Source organism: Dasypus novemcinctus, chromosome 9 (assembly GCF_030445035.2).
Source record: "Dasypus novemcinctus isolate mDasNov1 chromosome 9, mDasNov1.1.hap2, whole genome shotgun sequence".
NCBI classification, from domain to species: domain Eukaryota; kingdom Metazoa; phylum Chordata; class Mammalia; order Cingulata; family Dasypodidae; genus Dasypus; species Dasypus novemcinctus.
In genome coordinates, this window is record NC_080681.1 from 103,048,276 (window position 1) to 103,068,517 (window position 20,242).

Genomic DNA, 20,242 nt, shown 5'->3' on the forward strand with positions numbered 1-20,242 from the left:
CGCGCGCAGCGGTGGTGGCGACGGCGCAATCGGCCGGGCTGTAACCGTCGTCCGTCCGGTAGCGGCTGGAGCGGCAGCGGCGGCCGGGTACGGCGCAAGGCGACGCCACAGGGCAGCGGCGGCAGCGGCGGCAGCAGGAGACACAGCGGCGGGCGCAGCGGCAGCAAGACGGACTCGTGGACACGCGCCGCCGCCGCCGCCGCCGCCGCCGGGCCGGGCCGGGTGTCGCGCGCCGAGGCTGGGGGGGAGTCGTCGCCGCCGCCGCCGCCGCCGCTCCCGCCGCCGCCGCCGCCGCCGAGGTGACTGAGGAGAGAGGCGCCTCCTCGCTCCCGCCGCCGCCGGACTTCAATGCCCAGTCCCCAGCTCGCCAGCGTGAGTGCGGCCCCGGGCGGGCTCCTGGGGCCTCGGGGAAGGGAGGGCGGGAGGCGCCGCAGCCATTAGTGCAGGCCTGAGACACGTCCCCGGAAGGAGGGCCGGGCCGGGGGCGGGGGGAGCGCGGCCGAGAAACGTGGAGAGCGAGTGTGTGTGGGGGGTGAGGTGGTGTGTGTGTGTGAAGTAGGTGTGCGTAAGGGGCAGAGTGTGTGTGACTGGGGGAGAAAGAATGAGAGAGAAAATGAGTGAGGGAGGAGAGAGGGGGAAGAGTGTGAAGAATATCTCGGTGTGGGGGGAGAGGGAGCGACTTGGGGAGGAATGTGAGTGGGGGTGTGTGTGTAGGGAGAGTAGGTGGGAGAAAGTGGAAAGAGCGGGGCAGCATCTGGAGGGTATGGGGGGAGAGTGAGTGAAGAGGAGACTGTGAGCAAGTGTGTGGGGGAAGAGTGAGAATGTGAGTGTGGGGCGAGAATATGTAGGAGCGTGTGAGTGTGTGGAAGCATGTGAGAGAGGCTGGGAAGGTGAGTGGCAGATGAGGGCGTACAAGAGTGTGCCTCCCCTTGTCCAGTGCCCTTGTGTTTGGTGTAGTGAACCCTGGTGTTCTGGATTAGGGACTCATTTTCAAGAGTTATTTTCTTCCTGGGTCCTTGGGTTCAGGTAGGAGGAAAGGATGTAGAAGTGTATTCCAATGGCACAACGATCCTCTTTACTCTACACTCTTTAGCCATGGGATTTTGTTTTTTTTTTAGAAAGGGCATGCTTTTTTGTGTGTGTAAATCCCCCCCCCCCCCCCAGTGTTTCCGCTTACTCTCCTTTTGTCTCCATGAAGGCGGCTTAAGTTTCCTAATTTGTCAATGGTGTGGTTGCCATCCCATCGTAGTCTGATATTCTGAGTTTGTCTGTTGGAAGTACCCTGGCCTTTTGCCTATTGAGTATTCAAAAGCATAGACTCTTGTAAAGTACTGCTAATCTTTCAGATGAAAAATATTGTTATATACATTGAAGTAATATCTGTAGATTGTGGCTCTTTCATGCCCTTCTGGAGAAAAGCTCATAAAAAATAACGATGATAATACCATAACATGGTGATGATGATGAGCCATAGGATAGTTGATTACTTCCTGGGGGTTTGTGAAAATGTTTCTTCACAAAAATGATTAGCAGTCTTAGGAACACTGTAGGCATTTAGCAAATGCTTGTCTGTCTGGGATCACCAAACTACAACCACTGGTGGATTAAAATATGATAGCTGTTTGCTACAGTGCTCCGCATTATAAAGTGGTTTCAAACAGGAAGTGAGTGAAGTTATGACCTGTTAAATATGCAAAAGGAAATTAAGGACAGAGAGTGACACATTATTAGGGCTTCAGAATTACTTGGCAACATATTTTTTTGTATTAGTGAAGATGGTGAGAAGTGGTTTGCCGATATTCTGACCCTGACATTTTAAAAAGTTTCATATTGAAGATCGAATGGCCTAATGATTGTCATGGACTTTTTCCAGAGTCTGTGGTCAAGAAGTAGGGGTTGTTGATGAAGAGTATATTGATACATATTTTACACCTTGATGGAAAATCTCCTACAAATTTGTTGAGAATCCTTATAAGGGTGCGCACTAACACCTGGGAGGTCTTTCAATATGATAACCAGGATAGGATGGTCCTTTTAGATATTAGACTTACTAGAATTAGAGGCAAAAATATTTGTTATATAATCAGAAGCCAGAAGTTATATTTTTCTTAGTCTGGCTTCCATTGTCATGTATGATGGTTCTTAGTTTGCATTGATCCTGAGGGAAGTGTCCTTTTTCTCAATCACTAGCATGCTCTCTGTTTTCAGGAATAGTATTGTTACTGTTCCTCTGGGAAGGGATTAACTAGTGCCTACAAACACACCAGGCACCAGGCGCTTTATAGTGTCTCGTTTACAATTACTACAAAGTTGGTAGATACCTTCAATTTGCATCCATTCAGCAATAATTGAGTGGTTTCTATGTCTGGGGGGCACTAGGAATCCAGTGTTGAGCCCTTATGGATTTACAGTGGAATGATGAACTTTTCCAAGGTCACACAGATAATAAGAATTGGAGTTGGATTAAAAAACCAAGGTTTGTCTCACCCTAAAGCCCTTAATTTTTCCACTGCATCATTACTACCCTCTCAGTAGGTTGTCTCACTTTGAGGTTTCTCATCCATACAGTGTTTCATGATTTAGCAGCTTGTACAGTTGAGAGCTGTTGGAGTTGATGCAAAAGACTGAATGGCCGGAGGCAAGGGGATCATTTAGGAGATGCTGACTTGAAACTCTTCAGTGCCTAGGCTAGGCCTTTATATGGGAGGAGATTTTGCCTTGAAACTCTCTTAGGGCCCCAGGGTGTGTGCTTTGAGACAGAGTTTTTATGGGGCACCTGGGATTTGTCAGGGAGAGGAGTCTGATTAAAGAAACCCAGCAACCTTTTATGTTTTTTTTTTTTTAATTTTGGAGAAAGGGTTGGAGTGCATTTATTGGGGGTTGTCAACTAGAAGTCCCTTTTTTTGTGAAAGGCTCTTGGTTCAGCTAATGTGGAATACTTATTATCTCAGGAGATTGTGAAGATCAAGTGAGAAAATAAATGCAGAAGCATTTTGTTTGTTAATTATAAATTGAACTACAGATTCAAAGCATTATTACCACTAAGACTTTTCTACCAAGGCAACAGCTTAATTGTTATATATAGTAGCTTGGAATTGCTGGCATTTTAGAACACCTTTATAAATGAGAGATAGTTTAGAACTGCTTGAACTGAGTTATGTTCTGACTCAGAAAAGCTAAAGTCAGACCACTCCTTCCATGAGTCAGTTAAGTAATATTTAATTTGAACGAACCAAATTTATAAGCAGAAAGCATTTGCAACATCATTGAACTTTAGTGGCACTAGAGAAAAGTAAATGTTTGAAGCTTTTGCACATGCCTTTTTTAAAAAAGTCTGAAAACTCATATTTTACTTGAAAAATTTATATACATAGTAATTTAGATTTATTTTTAAGAATTAACTTTTTAATCATTTTTTCCTTTAATCATTTCCTTACACAGTAATTACAGAACACTTTACAGTTTTGAGAAGCAAAGTTGAAATTTAGTAGGAATTTATTTTACAGGGGTTGACTATACTTGTTCTTTTTGTTGGAATGCGGGGTTGGTAGCCAGTGAAGTCTCTAGAAAAAGTGTTTGCGAATAAGATGCAGAGGAGCAGTGTATGTATTTTAGCTGTTGTTCTCAGAAGAGTGAAACTTCAATTAGAAAGAGTGAAACTCAAGTTTGGTCGATTTCTTAATCGAGTGGCTATACTATATACTGAGTAAAAGTTGGACATGGGTAAGAATTTTGAGTACCTCAAAAACAGGATTCATAGGCTTAACATGGTAGATGTAGTTGAGTTAGTGTAGTAATAGAGATCTTATAGTCTTGGGATATAGTTGAACCTCCAAACGTTATATATATATATATATACTTCAAGGCTTTAGGTTTCAACATTCCCTTCTTGAAAACCTTCTTTGTGCTAAATCACATATCGTATTTAAAATTCCTAACAATACTGAGTGGCATTCTTTCATTTTTACAGATAAGGAATTGACTTATAGGTCAATTGTAAAACCCCAAGTTTTGCTATCCAAATTAAAGAGTAGCAGTAAATAAGTGGCAGTGGAATACAAAAGATAGTCCTCCTGGGGCTTAAGTACTTAAATTTTAGGCCAAACGGGAGCTATGTAGGAGTTAAGTAGATACTTGAGGAAGTTGGCCTTTTTTGCTTGAAGTTTAGTTTTTTTTTTTAGTCTTTGATAAAGTATACTTTAGTTACTTGCATAACTTTTTTTCCCCCTCTTTTGGGGAATTTTGATATTTGCTCTGAGGACACTTTGGGTTATAAAGAAAACTGATCTTAACCTCTAATTTTATAAAGCAGGGGTCTTTGAATGCCACGAATTAATAAATACTTTTGGATATGACCGTTGGAGTCTGTTAATATATGAATACTGTGAGAGCCTTCTATTAATTTTCAACTCCGTAACTATTATGTGTATTAGAGGTGCCTGGTGACTTTTAAAAATTTATTTCCTGAGCCACATACTTGAGCTCTTTTAACTTTTCTGGCCACTTTGTTGGGACTTGAAGCCTTAAGGGATTGCTCTGTGTAGAGCTGAAGTGGGTATTGTATGTAAATCTTTTGCTCCCTGAGTTGTAGAGCTCTAGGCTCAACCGGAAAGTGTCATTATTGTAAATCTCCACAAAAAAAGCCCCACAACACTGCAGCCTCTTTTCACTTTCCACTGTATCAGGACCCAGGTGAGAAAATGACATTTCTGCACAGTTTAAGGTGATTTTCCCTTGCACTGTTTGTTTAAACAGTATAGATTTCATAGATTCTATGAAAGCACCAAAATCTTTCATATAAAAATGACTATAAGGAGTTAACAGGTCATATCAATAGTTTTTATGTCTGCACTGATATCTGTACTCAGGACTTCTGTAACACGGAATCCACTCTAGTTTAAGTAGCCTAGAAATTGAATTTCATCATTTGAATATAAATTTACATTGCACAACATTGACTTTTGAAACTGTAGAGAATTTTAAGATTAAGCTTCTCTGTGACCCTTTTCTCTGCTAGTTGAGCCTGGTTTGAAAAAATATTTTGACCATTAGAACAAGTCTTGAGAAGTTGTATATTTAATTCCTTTCATAGTATTTTTGGGTTGAAATTTCATTTTTCCCAGAAAATGTTAATTCTTTTGGCATAAAATGCACACATGATATATTTGCTTTAGCTGATCAAATAAATTACTTTATGTTTTTGTTTCTGCAGTAGTCAGAAATGTGTTGGCTCTTAACTAATGTATTGTTTGACAAGAATTCAAATTCACAAATGGATCTGATTTCTTCTAGTTGTGCTTTATTTTTTGTTAAGATTTGAGCATCTTTTTGTTTTTGCACTGTTTTTATAGGAAACAGTAGATAGTATCATTACAGTATTTGTAAATTGGTCTTATGCATATGTTGACATTTACTGTTTTTAGTTGCAAAACAAATTAATGTGTTTTCTACTTTCCATTATTGGTGAAAAGACTATCATGAGGGACAGGGAGCTGGTTAGTACAGAAGGATGTGAGTCATCAGCAGGATTTGTCAGCAAATTGAGAAGGATGTGATGGAGAAACAATGGATTCTAGGGACATTATTCTTCATTGCACATGTGTGGTTACAAATCAGTTTCCTTTGGTGATTAGTTTAAATTTAAATTAGTTGGCTCTTTCTGAATTGCAAAAAGTTTTAAGTCTTAGACAATGCTCCAAAATGTTTTTTTAGTGTGATGGAATCTTCATTTGAAAGTCCGCAACAAGTAGAATTTAGTTAAACTCTTATCATTTGTTTATTTAAAAATATAACTTTAACTAGAAGGATTTAATAAGAACATTTGTTAAGCTTGTTGGTATTTATGGAGCTGCTCAGTAGCTCAGAAGATGCCCACCAATATGCCAGATTTGCTTTCTCTCAGGGAGTGGAGTTGTTCCTTGATTGCTACTCTACTCTAAAATTCTTAAGAGCCTTTACTGCATTTGGATTGGTCTGAAATTCTCAGCTTGGTCAAGGCCTCCCCAGTTATCTAATCAAAGACTCAGCTCCTTCCTCAAGTCAGCTTCCATTCCCTTCACTGTTTCTACCAGTTTTTCATCATTGCTTTGTAAAAGTTTTACCTTTATTCAGAAGTCTTCCTCAATCCTATGCCATTTTATTCACACTTACTGTGTCCTCAGAGTGTGTAGAATTAATATGAAAAGTTAATGCCCATCATTGAGTGTTTTTCTAAGGTCTTTGTCCTGAGTAGTGTCTTTATGGTATGCCCACAGAGCTTGTTGAAAGACTGAATTAGGATGTGCTGCATTTTAGTACTATTCAGAGGTGGTATATTTTCCCTTATCTCAGTAAGCATTAGGAGGAAGAGGATAAGAAAGATTGAATTTGTACCCTCTAATTGAGAAGGAAAGTGAGTCCATGTTGAATTAAGCTGGTGAACAAAGAATAATAACCCTTCGGAGTGGCATTATAGAGGTATTTTCACCATTTTTACTTTACATTTATGGGTAATGTGGAATAGCTGCTTTCACTGCATGATTTTTAAAGATTCTGAATGTTACTATGTTTTGTGAAAATAAACTCGAGCCCTAATTGGGCAGTTGGTGGGTAGACTGAATTTTAAAAGCCACCAGGAACTCAGAATGATTTAGGTTCTTGACTGTTTATCTTGTGTCTACTCAGTACACGGAGAAATGTCTGTGAAGTATGTGATTTATAAAAAGCAAATTTAGGAGAGGAAGTGAAGTATAATTTACCCGGTTTTAGGGGAAACTTGGACCAAAATGCCCTTACAACAGAAAAATTTCTGGGGCTCAAACAAAAGAATTTGTGCTGACAAGATGTGTTTGGAATGTTTTTATTCTGTATCCTGTACAGAGAGCGCTCCACTCCAGGGGTAGATGGTTGGACAGGACTTTTAAATGTGCTCAGTACATTTGACAAAATGGGGAAATGAAAGAGTTAAGCTGACCCGTAAACTGCTAAACTCTGAAACATGGTATATTTTAAATAATGCTAACAATAGCCTGGGTTTTTGCTTTGCATGCTGTTCTGTGCTGTAGGTTATTTTGAAAGGTGATTCAAATAACCTTTTCCCAAGTATGTACTTTGCAACCTCAGGGAACTTGCAGCTGTTACAGTCATTTTAACTGTCCTGATATAGCTTAGGAAACATTTCAAAGTGGTGTTGACATGGCTGAACCCAGGTGTCGTTTGGGATTCATTACTATTAAAGTTCACAATCTCAAATGCATTACTTTATTAGTGAAATACTTGACTTAGCAGTACTTGGGTTTATGTATAGAGATGTTGGAAATTGAAAATTATTGAGACAGATTGTTTCTAGAAAAACTTTTAAGATTAAAGGAAAAAGAATGAAGAATGGAAAGATGGAAGGAAGAAAACGTTAGGATTTAATTTTAAGTAAAGACATCAAATTGGGTATATTTCTTACTGTATAAGGGAGATTCTGACGGTTATTTTGGAAAAGAATGTACTTTAACTTTATAATAAAAAGGCTTCTGAGTCTTAAATGCACATGAACATAAGTCTTTAAACAAAGCCAGTGGAGAGGATAGCCATGATACCTTTGTCTGGAAATGAAAAGTATGAACGATTAGAATCAGGTTACTAGAGCAGTTTAACTTAATTTTAAAAAGATTCGCTGAAAACAAGATTACTTCTCAATGTTGGAATTGTACTGTTAGGATTTTTAATATTATTGGTACTCAAATAATTTTTTATAAAAAAATGCAGATTACATGGTGCTGTTTCCTCCATTTACATTTCATTTTTGAAAGAAAAAGTCTTTCTTGGACAAGAGAGTCACCTGGAGAATTGCTAATCTTTAGCAGAACAGTGGAGTACCAAATTGAAAAATATTTTCAAGTGTGGCATGAAAATAATCAATGCAGTTTTGTCTTACTGTTACAGGTAGAAGTAGGCATCTGTAGAAAATACTACTTCTAATTACCAAGGTGCATACACATTTGGAAACCACTGTCTCTTCATTTGGGTGGGAATAGGGCCTACAAGACTTCAGTAAATAATGGACACTGTTTTCTGAACCAGGTAGATTGTTAATTGCTGTCTGTTTTTCTCTGAGTGGCAAGCTGTAAATCTCCTGCTAGTTCTGAAATGTTAAGACATTTTCCCACCATCAAAGTCATGATTTCTTTTTATAGAACTGATTATTGATTTCTGTACTAGAACTTTATTCTCAAGTTCCTTCCTTCCTTGAGGAAGTGGAAAAGTGGGAATAACCAAGGGAGCAGCTTTTTTTTTTCTTAGCAGTAAAAAAGCATTGTGCTATATTTAGCTTATTTACATATATTCTAGATCCTAATTTGCAAAGAATTTAGTGGATAACTTTTTCTTTATCATTTCCCTAGGACTTTAACCAGTGACAGAGGACAACTGACATTTTTAGCTTTCTAAGTTGCAAGGAGCCAGATGTATTCAATTTTAATTTGATAACTACGACAATAAAGGGATGAACAAAGATAGGTAGAGGATAGAGCTGTTGTTTGTACTGGGCTCTGATGCATTGGGAATAGGTCATAAAAGTTGAGTCAAATTTGAGACCAGTTAACCAAAAGATGAATAATTAGTAAAGTTGTCTTTGCTTTGGTTTACAAGTTTCCGGACATTTTTTTTCTTAGCTAGTCAAAATGCAGTAAAGTTGTACTTTACAGAGGAATTTCCAACTTTTATTCTTCATGGCTGAGAAGATTTTACCGTCTGTTGTTTGAATATTTCTGAATATTAAGATAATTTGTGGGAAGTGGATGTGGCTCAAGGAGTTGGGTGCCCACCTGCCACATGGGAAGTCCGGGGTTCAGTTCCCAGTGCCTTCTAAAATAAAAACAACAAAAAACGAGCACACAACAGAGAACAGACAGCAAGCACAAACAGTGGGCGGTGGGGGATAAATACAATCTTTTTTTAAAAAAAACAATTTGTGTAGAATTTAGTGGATAACTTTTTATCAATTCTCTAGGCCTGTAGTCAGTGGAGAAGGTGAACTAACATTAATTTGATCTTCAGGTTAACTCTTCTCAAATTTAGGCTTCTGCAAATTCTCTTAATTACTCAAGCCCTTGACTTCTTTTTTTCTACAAACCTTACATCCAATCTGAACAAATCCCCTCTACTGCTCCTACCTCTACTGCTCCTAATGATAGCCCAAGCTATCATTATCTCTTGCCTGGATTATAGTAACAGGTTTCTAATGATCTCCCTGCTTCCACCCTTAACACTCTTAAAAATATATCTTAAAAAATATATCTCCATGTTAGCAGCCACACGGATCCTTTTAGAAATGTAAGTTGTCACTCTTGATTGAAACCCTCAACTGGCTTCTCATCTTCCTTACAGTAAAAGTCCATATAATGGTCTACAAGGCTCTCTTCCATTTCTCTGACCTCCTACTCATTCATTCCCTTTCCCTCTTTGCTCCAGTAACACTGACCTCCAGTGCTATTCCTAGAACACCCAAGCATCTCTCTATCTCATAACCTTTGGTACAGTTAATCCCTCTGCTTAGACCCTCAAATATCTCTTTGACTCTCACCCCCAGGTCTTGGATAAAATGTCACTTTTTTAAAAAAAAATGAGACTTTTCCTGATGACCTTATTTAAAATTGGAGTCCTCCCTCCCTTCTGTACTTCTGATTGCCCTATTTTGCATTTTTCTCCATAACAGTGGCACATTTTGTCTTTTTCTGCCTACTAAAATGCAAGATTTATGATGACAGGAATTTTTGTTAGTTTTGTTCACTTCTCTTGCTGCACCGATAAGTAAGCGTGTGAGACATATAGTATATGCCCAGTAGATGTTTGTGGAGTTCATAAATTCTTAACTAGCCAAATTGCAAGGAACATGTCTAGCCCTTTATGAAGACACATTCTTTACAGTTGACAGATTAGGTATTCATACTTTTTAAAAAAAAGATATCTCTCTCTCTCTCTCCTCTCCTCTCTCTCTCTCTCTCTCTCTCTCTCTCCTCTCCTCTCTCTCCTCTCTCTCTCTCCTCTCCCTCCTCTCTCTCTCCCCTTCCCCCTTCCCCCTACCCCTCTGTTGCGGTTGTCTGTTCTGTGTCTATTTGCTGCATCTTCTTCTTTGTCCACTTCTGTTGTTGTCAGCAGTACGGGACTCTGTGTTTCTTTTTGTTGCGTCGTCGTGTTGTGTTAGCTCTCCGTGTGTGCAGCACCAGTCCTAGGCAGGCTGTACTTTCTTTCGCGCTGGGCGGCTCTCCTTGCGGGGCGCACTCGTTGCTCGTGGAGCTCTCCTACGTGGGAGACACCCCTGCGTGTCATGGCGCTCCTTGTGCACTGCGTATGGGCCATCTCCACACGGGTCAAGGAGGTCCGGAGTTTGAACCACAGACTTCCTGTGTGGTAGGCACACACCCTAACCACTGGGCCAAGTCCGCTTCCCCATACTTAGTTTAAGGGGAAGTACAGGTGTCGTCTTCATTGAAGTGAATTTGTTTTAGGAAAAGTCGTTGCAAAATTTACTCTAATGTACAGTATTAGCCTTTCATGTTGCCTGATTGTAGAAACCTAGCTGACTCAAATTTGTATGACTTCCTGTAGAATTTCTGGTAAGAAAAGTAACACAGGCCTTTGCTTTTAGGTTTTAATTCCTGAGATGTAGAATTCTTTCATTGCATAGTTATAATATGCACTTTTTAATTTGGTAAACAGTGGCATAACTCATCAAATTAGAGGTACCTTGTATCTTTTACTTTAATTTGGAAATATAAAAGGTGATTTCTTAGTGGAAAGTTATATGGGAGCAGATTAACAGATTTGTGAAAGGATGTCTACAAAGATTTGGTTATATTAAATAGGGCTGATTTATAAAGTTGCCTCACTACCCTGAATTCTCTGTATTTATATTTGAACTTAGAATTACAATTGCCAAGGCAAGGCATGATTTTACTCAATTATTTAGTGTCTTTAATAAAGAAAATTATCTTTCTGGAGTTGCTTAGGTACAGGCCTGGCTAGGACAGAGGGAGTAGCTTTTTGAAGCTCTTTCTAATCTTGTGTTTACAGCATTGATGAGAAAGTAGTTGAATTATAAATTGTTTCAGGGTTCTTTATCACACTTTTTCAGATAATTTTTTAAAATTACGGTAATATATGTGCATGGAAAAAATTAAAACATTTTAGTTCAAAAGGTACTTGTTAGAATAATGTGGATCCTGACTGCCTCATCCCCCAGAGGCAACCACTATTACCAGTTCTTTGTGACCTTCTAGATAGCCAGTGGGTGTGAAAGCATATAGAACACTCTCAGATATTTCTATATGTGTGGTCATGCATGCATCTTGCTCTTTTCACTTAGTGTATCTTAGCCATCTTTCCATATCAATTCATGTAGATCTGTTTATTTTTTTAAACCTCTGCATAGTTTTCTCTTTGAAGACTGTACCATTATTAAATTGTTTTTGTTTTTGACACTCATTTAGGTAGATAGTAGATGTGGAGTATTGACATGGGACATTTAAACTTTAACATACCTCTTCAAAGTTTTGAGTTGTCTCATTGTGACATTAACTTTTAGTTTTACTGACAGTGAAGTTTTGGCTTAATAGACCTCTGCTCACTTGCTTTTTCTTTCCAGCTCGCCCATATTTCATAATTCCTTCTCTTTTTCCTTTCCTTCTCTCTCCTTCCTTTTAAATTTAAAAGGATTTCTGTCACAGCCAAGCCTTTCTAATCCTTCAGTGAAGCTAAATTCTTTTGTTTAAAGTTGCAGTGTTACCTAGGAAATGGAGTTGTCCCAATTCAACATTTTAAAGGTAGCTTCTGTAAAAAATAAAATTGTAGGGTAGAGAGAATATTTGGATGCATATTTGAATTTGACTGCTCTTAGATGTCAAGTAAACCAGCCCCTTCCATGACCTAGTAAATTATAACGAAAACCTATTTTTTCTTACGTGGTTAGAATAGAATGCCAGAGACAACTTTAAAAGAAAGTTTTTCTGTCAGGTGTACAGGTGTGGAGCTTATGCTAAAACAGAGCTCTACAACTTTTAAGTACTTTCCAGCTGTGGTAGGTTGTTTATGACTTTATAGTCTGTTTGCTTTGCATTCTTATGTCTGTGGCCGGAGTTGGCATTTGTTTATCTGAATTGACAGGTGCAGGAATTTAACTGTTGATGCTTAGTTGAACTCTTGTGGGAGGGGGAGGGAACAAAAACTTGCTTTTATTGTATATATGTTAACATTGATAGAACATAATGTTTCTTTTGGCAGAAATTCCTTTGCTGGGGATCTCAGTAGGGTGTTTTAGAATTTAAAATGAGAATAGCAAATTATCCTCATCCCTGCCTGGACATGGCCCTTCCAGAATGAGGTTGGAGGAATTAGATGGGATGTTTGCACTGTTTGCTGAGCAGACAAATACTGGAGCCTACGTAGAATATTTAATACTAGAACTGTAATCTTTTAAGCCTGGCCATCACTTCACTGCTGGTTTTTCAGTGTCTTTACCCAGCCAATACATGTATTAGCTCTGATAATATCATTTATTGTTTTTTGGGTTTTTTTTTGTCTTTATTTTTTTAATATTACATTAAAAAAATATGAGGTCCCCATATACCCCCTACCCCCCTCACCCTACTCCTCCCCCCGTAACAACAGTCTCCTCCATCATCATGAGACATTCATTGCATTTGGTGAATACATCTCTGAGCACCGCTGCACTTCATGGTCAATGGTCCACATCATAGCCCTCACTCTCCCACAGTCCACCCAGTGGGCCATGGGAGGACATACAATGTCCGGTAACTGTCCCTGCAGTACCACCCAGGACAACTCCAAGTCCTGAAAACGCCCTCACATCTCATCTCTTCCTCCCATTCCCTACCCCCAGCAGACACCATGGCCATTTTCTCCACACCAATGCCACATTTTCTTCGATTACAAATCACAGTAGTTCATGAATAGAATATCAATAAGTCCACTCTAATCCATGCTCTATTCCTCCATCCTGTGGACCTTGGAATGGTTGTGTCCGCTCCTGATAATGTCATTTAACCAAAGGTATTCAAACAGGTTAGAAGTTCCTTGTGGTTTGCTCTGCACTGCTCGCAGACTGTTCTTTGAATAGTTACTTTTATAACTTTCCCCTTTCTCTCATTATAAGATCACAGAGTTGCAGGTGAATGTCCAAGCACATATTTGAAGAAAAGTTAAATTTGGATGAAAAAGATTGTGACTTGAAATATAAATATGTAGGTACTTTCATTGGTCAAAATTGAAGGAAAAACAAATAGGGAGTTAGGAGACCTGGGTTGTTGTCCTTAATCTGCTGCTAATTAACATTGTGCCCTTAGGTAAGTCATTTTAACCTTCCTGAATCCCAAACATCATTTTCTTGAAAAGGGGATCAGTGTAGTTGATCTGTTCAGTTTTTTCTCGCTCTAAAATTCCTTGATTATATAAGGAGTACTCTGAAATATTTTCGTATTATAATCTAAGGTGGCTACGTTTTGGTGTTACATTGAGTTAAGAAAAGTGGCATGTATTTGTTTTTCTTAGTTTGAATATAGAAGTTTTGTGTTTTTACTGTAGTGGGTAACTCTGCTGAGGTATTTTTGAAGTTCTTAGAGTGCCATTTTCAGTTTTTTTGTGTATCTTTCATGATTTAAGACTTTTTAGTTTTGTGCTTGTGTCCATGGTAATGTAATCAAAAGTATGGGGTTTACAAAATAAAATTCCATAAGAATATCCTAAAAAGATTGGGTGTGGAAGAATAGGTTTGAAAGTTTGGAGGCCTCGGTTTTTTCTTATCTATATTGCAGTTTCTTCCTGAAAATCGTTTAGTAATTGTTCTCTTTCGGGCCTTTTTCTATTTAACTACTTCTCTCCCTTTTTTTTTTTTTTTGGAGACTTCTTTCTAAATAAGCACTTATTGGTGACTTGGGGAAAAGGCAAGTGAAAGAACTAGCCCTTGTTCCTTCCTCTTAGAGGAGTTTGATTATGTTGACACTCCAGCTGTAAAGATTACTGTGATTCAAAACAGAGGGCTTAAAATGTTAAAAATTCTACCACATATCTTTCTTGCCTTTTTTTTTTTTTTGGTAGAGATTAATTTGGGGATGGATGGAGAAAGCTGTGTGAATCAGTATTGTCAGATACTTTGTACTCTCGAGGCAGTGATTTGAGAAATAAAGTTAATTGGACAAGACATGAAGAGGGTGAGATTTACACATTGTTGCATCAGCAGGTATTTTGGTATATTGAAAAGAATGCTGGACTAACAGAAAACTTTAGCTTGAATTTGGGCTCAAATCATAGTGTGACCTTAGATAAGTCACTTCACTGATCCTCTTTCCTCATGGGTAGAAATGACTGCAGATTTGAAGAAAATATATTTTTTTGTAAGTACTTTGTGAACTATTATCATAACTGGAGACCACTGCGTATACTCTTTTTTTACATTCTTAAAGGGGAATTTTGGTAAATATTCTCAACCTAGATATGCTTTATTTAAGCAAGGAGTAACCATCAGAGCAGTAAATGAGGGGATTTTTTGAACTTTATGAAGAGTACATGAAGGGAAGATTTAAGTTCTGAGCTTAATCATTTAAAAATGACTTGAGTTAAACATATTTTAGTAGCCCAAAATTTTCTTGAACACAATTTTGAAAAAAGACACACTTGATTTTTGAACCTATGATTTTTAAAACTCTTGCCACTCACTTGTAGCCTTTTCTTTGTGGATGATAGATGCCATCTTTGTATCGTTGTAGATGATTTGGAATTGGTGACATTTCTGATATCTTTGGGCTTATAAAGAATGCATTTTGACATTGTGTTTACTATGCCAGTAACTTCCAGTTCATTTTACTTATGCTTTCTTCTCCCAGGTTTTTCGTTGGAATATACGCTTCACATTTATGGCGATTCTGAGTGTGAGGGCAGACTTCTGCCAGGCTCAGCACAGCGTTTTCGCTGACAAGTGAGCTTGGAGGTTCTATGTGCCATAATTAACATTGCCTTGAAGACTCTGGACACCGAGACTGGCCTCAGAAATAGTTGACTTTTTTTTTTTTATTGCAAGCATCTTTCTTTTAATGACTCCAGTAAAATTAAGCATCAAGTAAACAAAAGTGGAACGTGACCTACACTTTAACTTGTCTCACTAGTGCCTAAATGTAGTAAAGGCTACTTAAAGTTTTGTATGTAGTTGGATTTTTTTTGGAGTCCGAAGGTCTCCATCTACTACAGTCATTGAGGCCCAGGTTGAATCTGGATTCAAGTGGATTCTAAATCCTTCTGCATATCTTGAAGAGAGAAGCTTCTTAAGGAATAAATAAGTTGACTAGAGAAAACACTGATTTATAATAGGCATTTTAGTGGTCTTTTTTTTTTTTTTAATGTTTTCTGCTGTGAAACATTTCAAGATTTATTGATTCCCACCCCCACCTCCCCCCATTTTCCCCTCACTCACACAAGCACGCTCACACTTTTTATTTGCCATAATGAACCGCCCAGCCCCTGTGGAGATCTCCTATGAGAACATGCGTTTTCTGATAACTCACAACCCTACCAATGCTACCCTCAACAAGTTCACAGAGGTAAGACTGTAGCATGGTCTACATTTGGACTAATTTAGAGGTGTAAATTCCCATTAAAATTTTAACATCAGTCTCATATTAGCCATTTATTTTTGTGATTGGAGTATGAACATACTAGCAGTCCTTGGTTGAATTGTGTTGAATTAGGTACAGAGGGTTTTGTTTTGTTTTTTTGAATTTATTTATCTCCTCCCTTTGCCGCTTTGCTGGCTGTCTGCTCTCTGTGTCCATTGCTGCGTGTTCTTCTGTGTCTTCTTGTCTCCTTCTGTTGCGTCATCTTGCTGTGCTAGCTCCCCGTGGGTGCGGGCTGTCAGCTCTCTGCGGGTGCAGGCCAGCTTGCCTTCACAAGGAGACCCTGAGATGTGAACCCAGGGCCTCCTATATGATAGACGGGAGCCCAATTGGTTGAGCCACATCTGCTTCCCTACAAGGGGTTTTTAAAAGAATATTTACAGAATTTGGAGGGATCTTAGAGATTATTTAGTACCCTGTTTTTTCCCATATCCTTTTTACATTTGTTAGCAGTTCTGTTGTCATACTTTGAAATAATAAAAAATAACTTTTATTAAACACTTAGTATGTTGCAGCCATTCTAATAAATTATTTTATGCATCATATCATTTACTTTTGATAATAATTCTAGTTTTATTTATTGTTTCTTTAAATTAAAAAAGCATTAGGTGTTTATTACATAAAAATCAGAAGTTGCAGTTAAGCAGAAGGACGATATAAAAACACCTGACTGGGAGTGGGTGTGGCTCAGTGGTCTCAGCACCTACTTCCCCTGTACAAGGTCTGGGGTTCAATCCCTGGTACTGAAAACAAAAAAAAAACAAACAAAAAAAAACCACACCTGACTATTAGTGATACCTGGCTTTCAGATGTTTTTTTGTGTAAATGGGTATGTTTTCATAAATGGACAACATATAGATAGGATCACACTTTACATTTTAAAATAATCTCCCAACCTCCTTAGTATGATTTTAATAGGTGTCATAGTATTCCCTGTTAGAAATGTGCCATAATCTATTTAACCATTGCTAATTTTGGACATTTAATATTGTTTCCAGATTTTACCATTCCAAACAGCCTATGGTGAACCTGCTGGTACCTACATCTTTGTATATATCTTTTTAATTACTTCTTTGGTATAAATTCCCATAAGTAACATTTCTTGGTTAAACTGTATGTATACTTTTAATTTTTGTGTTATGCTATTACATACTCCACTGGTAATGCATGAGTGTCCATTATATACTTTTGTCACACTAAGAACTGTTTTGAGATTTTTTTATTTAGTAGACTAAGAATGATACCTCATTATTTCAATTACATTAGTTTATCTGGTTGCAGGTTCTGAAAAACAAGTTCCCTTGTATTTGTTTTTCTTTATAAAGGAACTTAAGAAGTATGGAGTAACAACTTTGGTTCGAGTTTGTGATGCTACATATGATAAAGCTCCAGTTGAAAAAGAAGGCATCCACGTTCTAGTGAGTGTGTAGTATTTTAATTTTTTACTACAAAAAAGTTGGACCTTTAAAACATATTTATAAAAACATGACATTCAGTAATTTTGTTTTTTAAGCTTATTATAATAGGAGATGCAGTGTTTATAGCAGTTGTTTTAAATTCCCTTTGGTTATTAATAAATTGACAATTTTCTTTATTCGTGCCCCTAAAAGTTTACAAATGCAGAGTGTCTTTAACAAATAAAAAACAAAATTTAGTGTGCACTTAAAATGGAATTTTTTTTTTCTTTTGGAAATAAACGCAATATATAACTTTTGTTTCTAAGGTACTATTTTGAATCTAGATGTAAGTTCTACCAGATGTTAAGTCGCATATGGAAATATTCTCCTTTACTTTGGAAGTACAAGATTAGCTAATATTTTGTGGATACTTTGTAGGGTTGAAAAAGTGGGGGAAGAGGATGAGAAGGAGAAGGCAACTTACTCCAGAGTAATTAGAGTTTCTGACACTGGTGAATTTCTTTAAAGTTTTTGTGTGATTAGATTTCTTTTATAGTTCAGTTTGAACATAAAGTGATTGGAATTATTTTAAATTAAATTTCTCTTTTAATACCTAAATAATGCTGTTTGACTATAGAAAACAGGAGCCTCAGATTTGGTAGAATTGTATACTGTCTTCCCTAAATAGTTGTCTAAATTGTAGAAGCAGGAAAGCGGACTTGGCCCAATGGATAGGGTGTTCAAACCCTGAGCTCCTTGACCCGTGTGGAGCTGGCCCATGTGCAGTGCTGATGCGGGCAAGGAGTGCCGTGCCACACAGGCATGTCCCCAGTGTAGGGGAGCCCCACGTGCAAGGAGTGAGCCCCATAAGGAGAGCCACCCAGCGCAAAAGAAAGTGCAGCCTGCCCAAGAATGGTGCGGCACACACATGGAGAGCTGACACAACAAGATGACGCAAAAAAAGAGAGATGCAGATTCCTAGTGCCACTGATAAGGATAGAAGCAGTCACAGAAGAACACGCAGAGAATGGACACAGAGAGCAGATAACTGGGGTGGGGGGGGGGAAGGGGAGAGAAATAAATAAAAAATAAATCTTTAAATTGTAGGAGCAGCTTTTAGAAAAATGTAATGAAATGACCTTGTCGTCTTAGGTGTCTCGGGACTACATTTGGTTTGATTGTGGGAAGGCAATGTAGTGGGAAGGGAACTGGGGATTTTGTAAGTAGTTAGGTAGGAAAGAAGTAATAAGGAAGGTATTGAAACAAGGTTATGTTCCTGCTTGTTATTGAGATTTAGTTCTGTAGTCTTTATTATATTGGTTAATGGTTTAGAAGGTAGTTCGTGCAAAGAGAATAAGCCTCATACATGATCCATAAAATTTCCTCCCCTCCATTTTGGGCAGGAGTGAAAAAACACAAAAACTGAATATTCAAACAGGTTTTAGCTATTTATCTATTTATTTACTATTTATAAAATGTGTTTTTAATAGTATGGCATAGTAATAATTTACTTAGATTCTCATTTCTAAATGACTTTAAGGTGACTGGGGGTAAGTGTAAAAATGTGTAAAAAATTTTTATTTAAAAAAAAAAATCAAACTTCTGAACAAGCTGGATGTAGGTTTTTTCCTGTAGTATATGTTCTTCAGTGGAAGAATGAGAAAGAAATCAGCTTGTTTGACAGATGGTAGTGTGAGAAAATGAACTGCAGATTTACCACAGTCTGTGAATCAGTAATGTTGGTAAACACCTTCATGAAATAGAAATTAACTAAAGGACTTGAACTAGTTTGTAGAAGATAATGGTAGGTCTGGAATTTATTCCAGACCCTTAAATCTAGGTTTTTGTTTTTTTTTGATTTAAAAAGTTGTGATCAGATAAGGTTAAAGGTCCAATTTAAGATTAGAAAAGCAAGGACACTTAGAATTTGTGTCCTTTTCCCAGACATAGAGATTTTTAAATGGATTGTTAATATACTTTTGCTAGTCAAAGAGAATTTGGAACACTTCACTATAAGAGGATATCTTAAAAATAAGACCTTTCAGTTCTTTGAATCTTCTGGAAAATCTGACACACATTGGAATGACTAATGGTGGTCTCAGCAGTGTCAATTTGAGGTTCAGATGCTTCTAATGATTACCTTATTGGCTTTTTACAAAAAAATAGTACCTGCTTTATATGAATGAGTAAAGCATGTTTTATATTAGTGTTTCTTAACTAGATGCATTTTAGGAAATATTAGAGGAAGTAACTTCTCGACCAAGATGCTTACTGATTTTACTGCTATTTACAGTTAAATTTTGGAATTGTAACATTTACAGTGATAACACTGACAGCCCTTTAATTATGGGGTGTAGTTGACAACTCAAACATAATGTGCTGTCATGGTTAATGGAATACATGAAGTTTTCTAGTAGTGCTAATGATTAGTGGAGAATCAATTTAGTGCTGTCACTTTTATTTTTCCTTCTCCAGTACCTTTTTTTTTTTTTAAAAAAAAGACTTATTTATTTCTCTTCCCTTCCCTGTTATCTGCCCTCTGTGTCCTTCACTGTGTATTCTTCTCTGTTTGCTTGTATTCTCATTAGGTCGCTCTGGCAACCCGTACTGGGACCTTCCAGAGTGGGGGAGAGGCAATCATTCTTTTGTTTCCTGTTCTGCTATGTCTCTTATTGTCTCTCCTCTGTGTCTCTTCTTGTTGCGTCATCTTGCTGCGCCAGTTCACCCCCTTACTGGCACTCCTTTGCAGCACTCCTCATGGGCCACCTTGCCACGTGGGCCAGTTTGCCTTTACCAGGAGTCACTGGGCATCGAACCCTGGTAGATGGGAGCCCAACTGCTTGAGCCACATCCCCTTCCCCTTCTTTAGTATCTTAAAGATATCTTAGTATCCAATCTCATTAGAATAGGCTTAAATTTTTTTAACATATTTTTTATTAAAGAAGTTGTGAACTTATAAGACAATCATGCATAATATGCAGAATTCCCGTATAACTCCTCTCCACCGACACCTTACATCACTGTGGAACATGTTACAGATTATGAAAGAACATTGTCAGACTATTACCACTAAGTGTGGTCCATAGCATATATTTGATATATTTTTTTCTTTTTTTCTTTTTTTTTTTTTTTTATCCTCAATTGTTTTTTTTTTTATTTTTTTTTATTTTTTTATTTTTTATTGACTTTGTAATA

At 37.8% G+C, this 20,242-nt stretch overlaps 1 protein-coding gene across 1 annotated transcript in view; it reads left to right on the forward strand.

Annotated features, from left to right (window-relative positions):
* Positions 1 to 259: 259 nt before the first annotated feature.
* PTP4A2 (protein tyrosine phosphatase 4A2) overlaps positions 260 to 20,242 on the forward strand; it is a 33,469-nt gene continuing 13,486 nt past the window's right edge. The window contains exons 1-3 of the mRNA XM_004471326.5: positions 260 to 372; positions 14,868 to 15,578; positions 16,976 to 17,068. Coding sequence (XP_004471383.1) covers positions 15,483 to 15,578; positions 16,976 to 17,068 — 189 coding nt within the window. The 5' untranslated portion in view covers positions 260 to 372; positions 14,868 to 15,482. The remainder of the gene's footprint in view (positions 373 to 14,867; positions 15,579 to 16,975; positions 17,069 to 20,242) is intronic.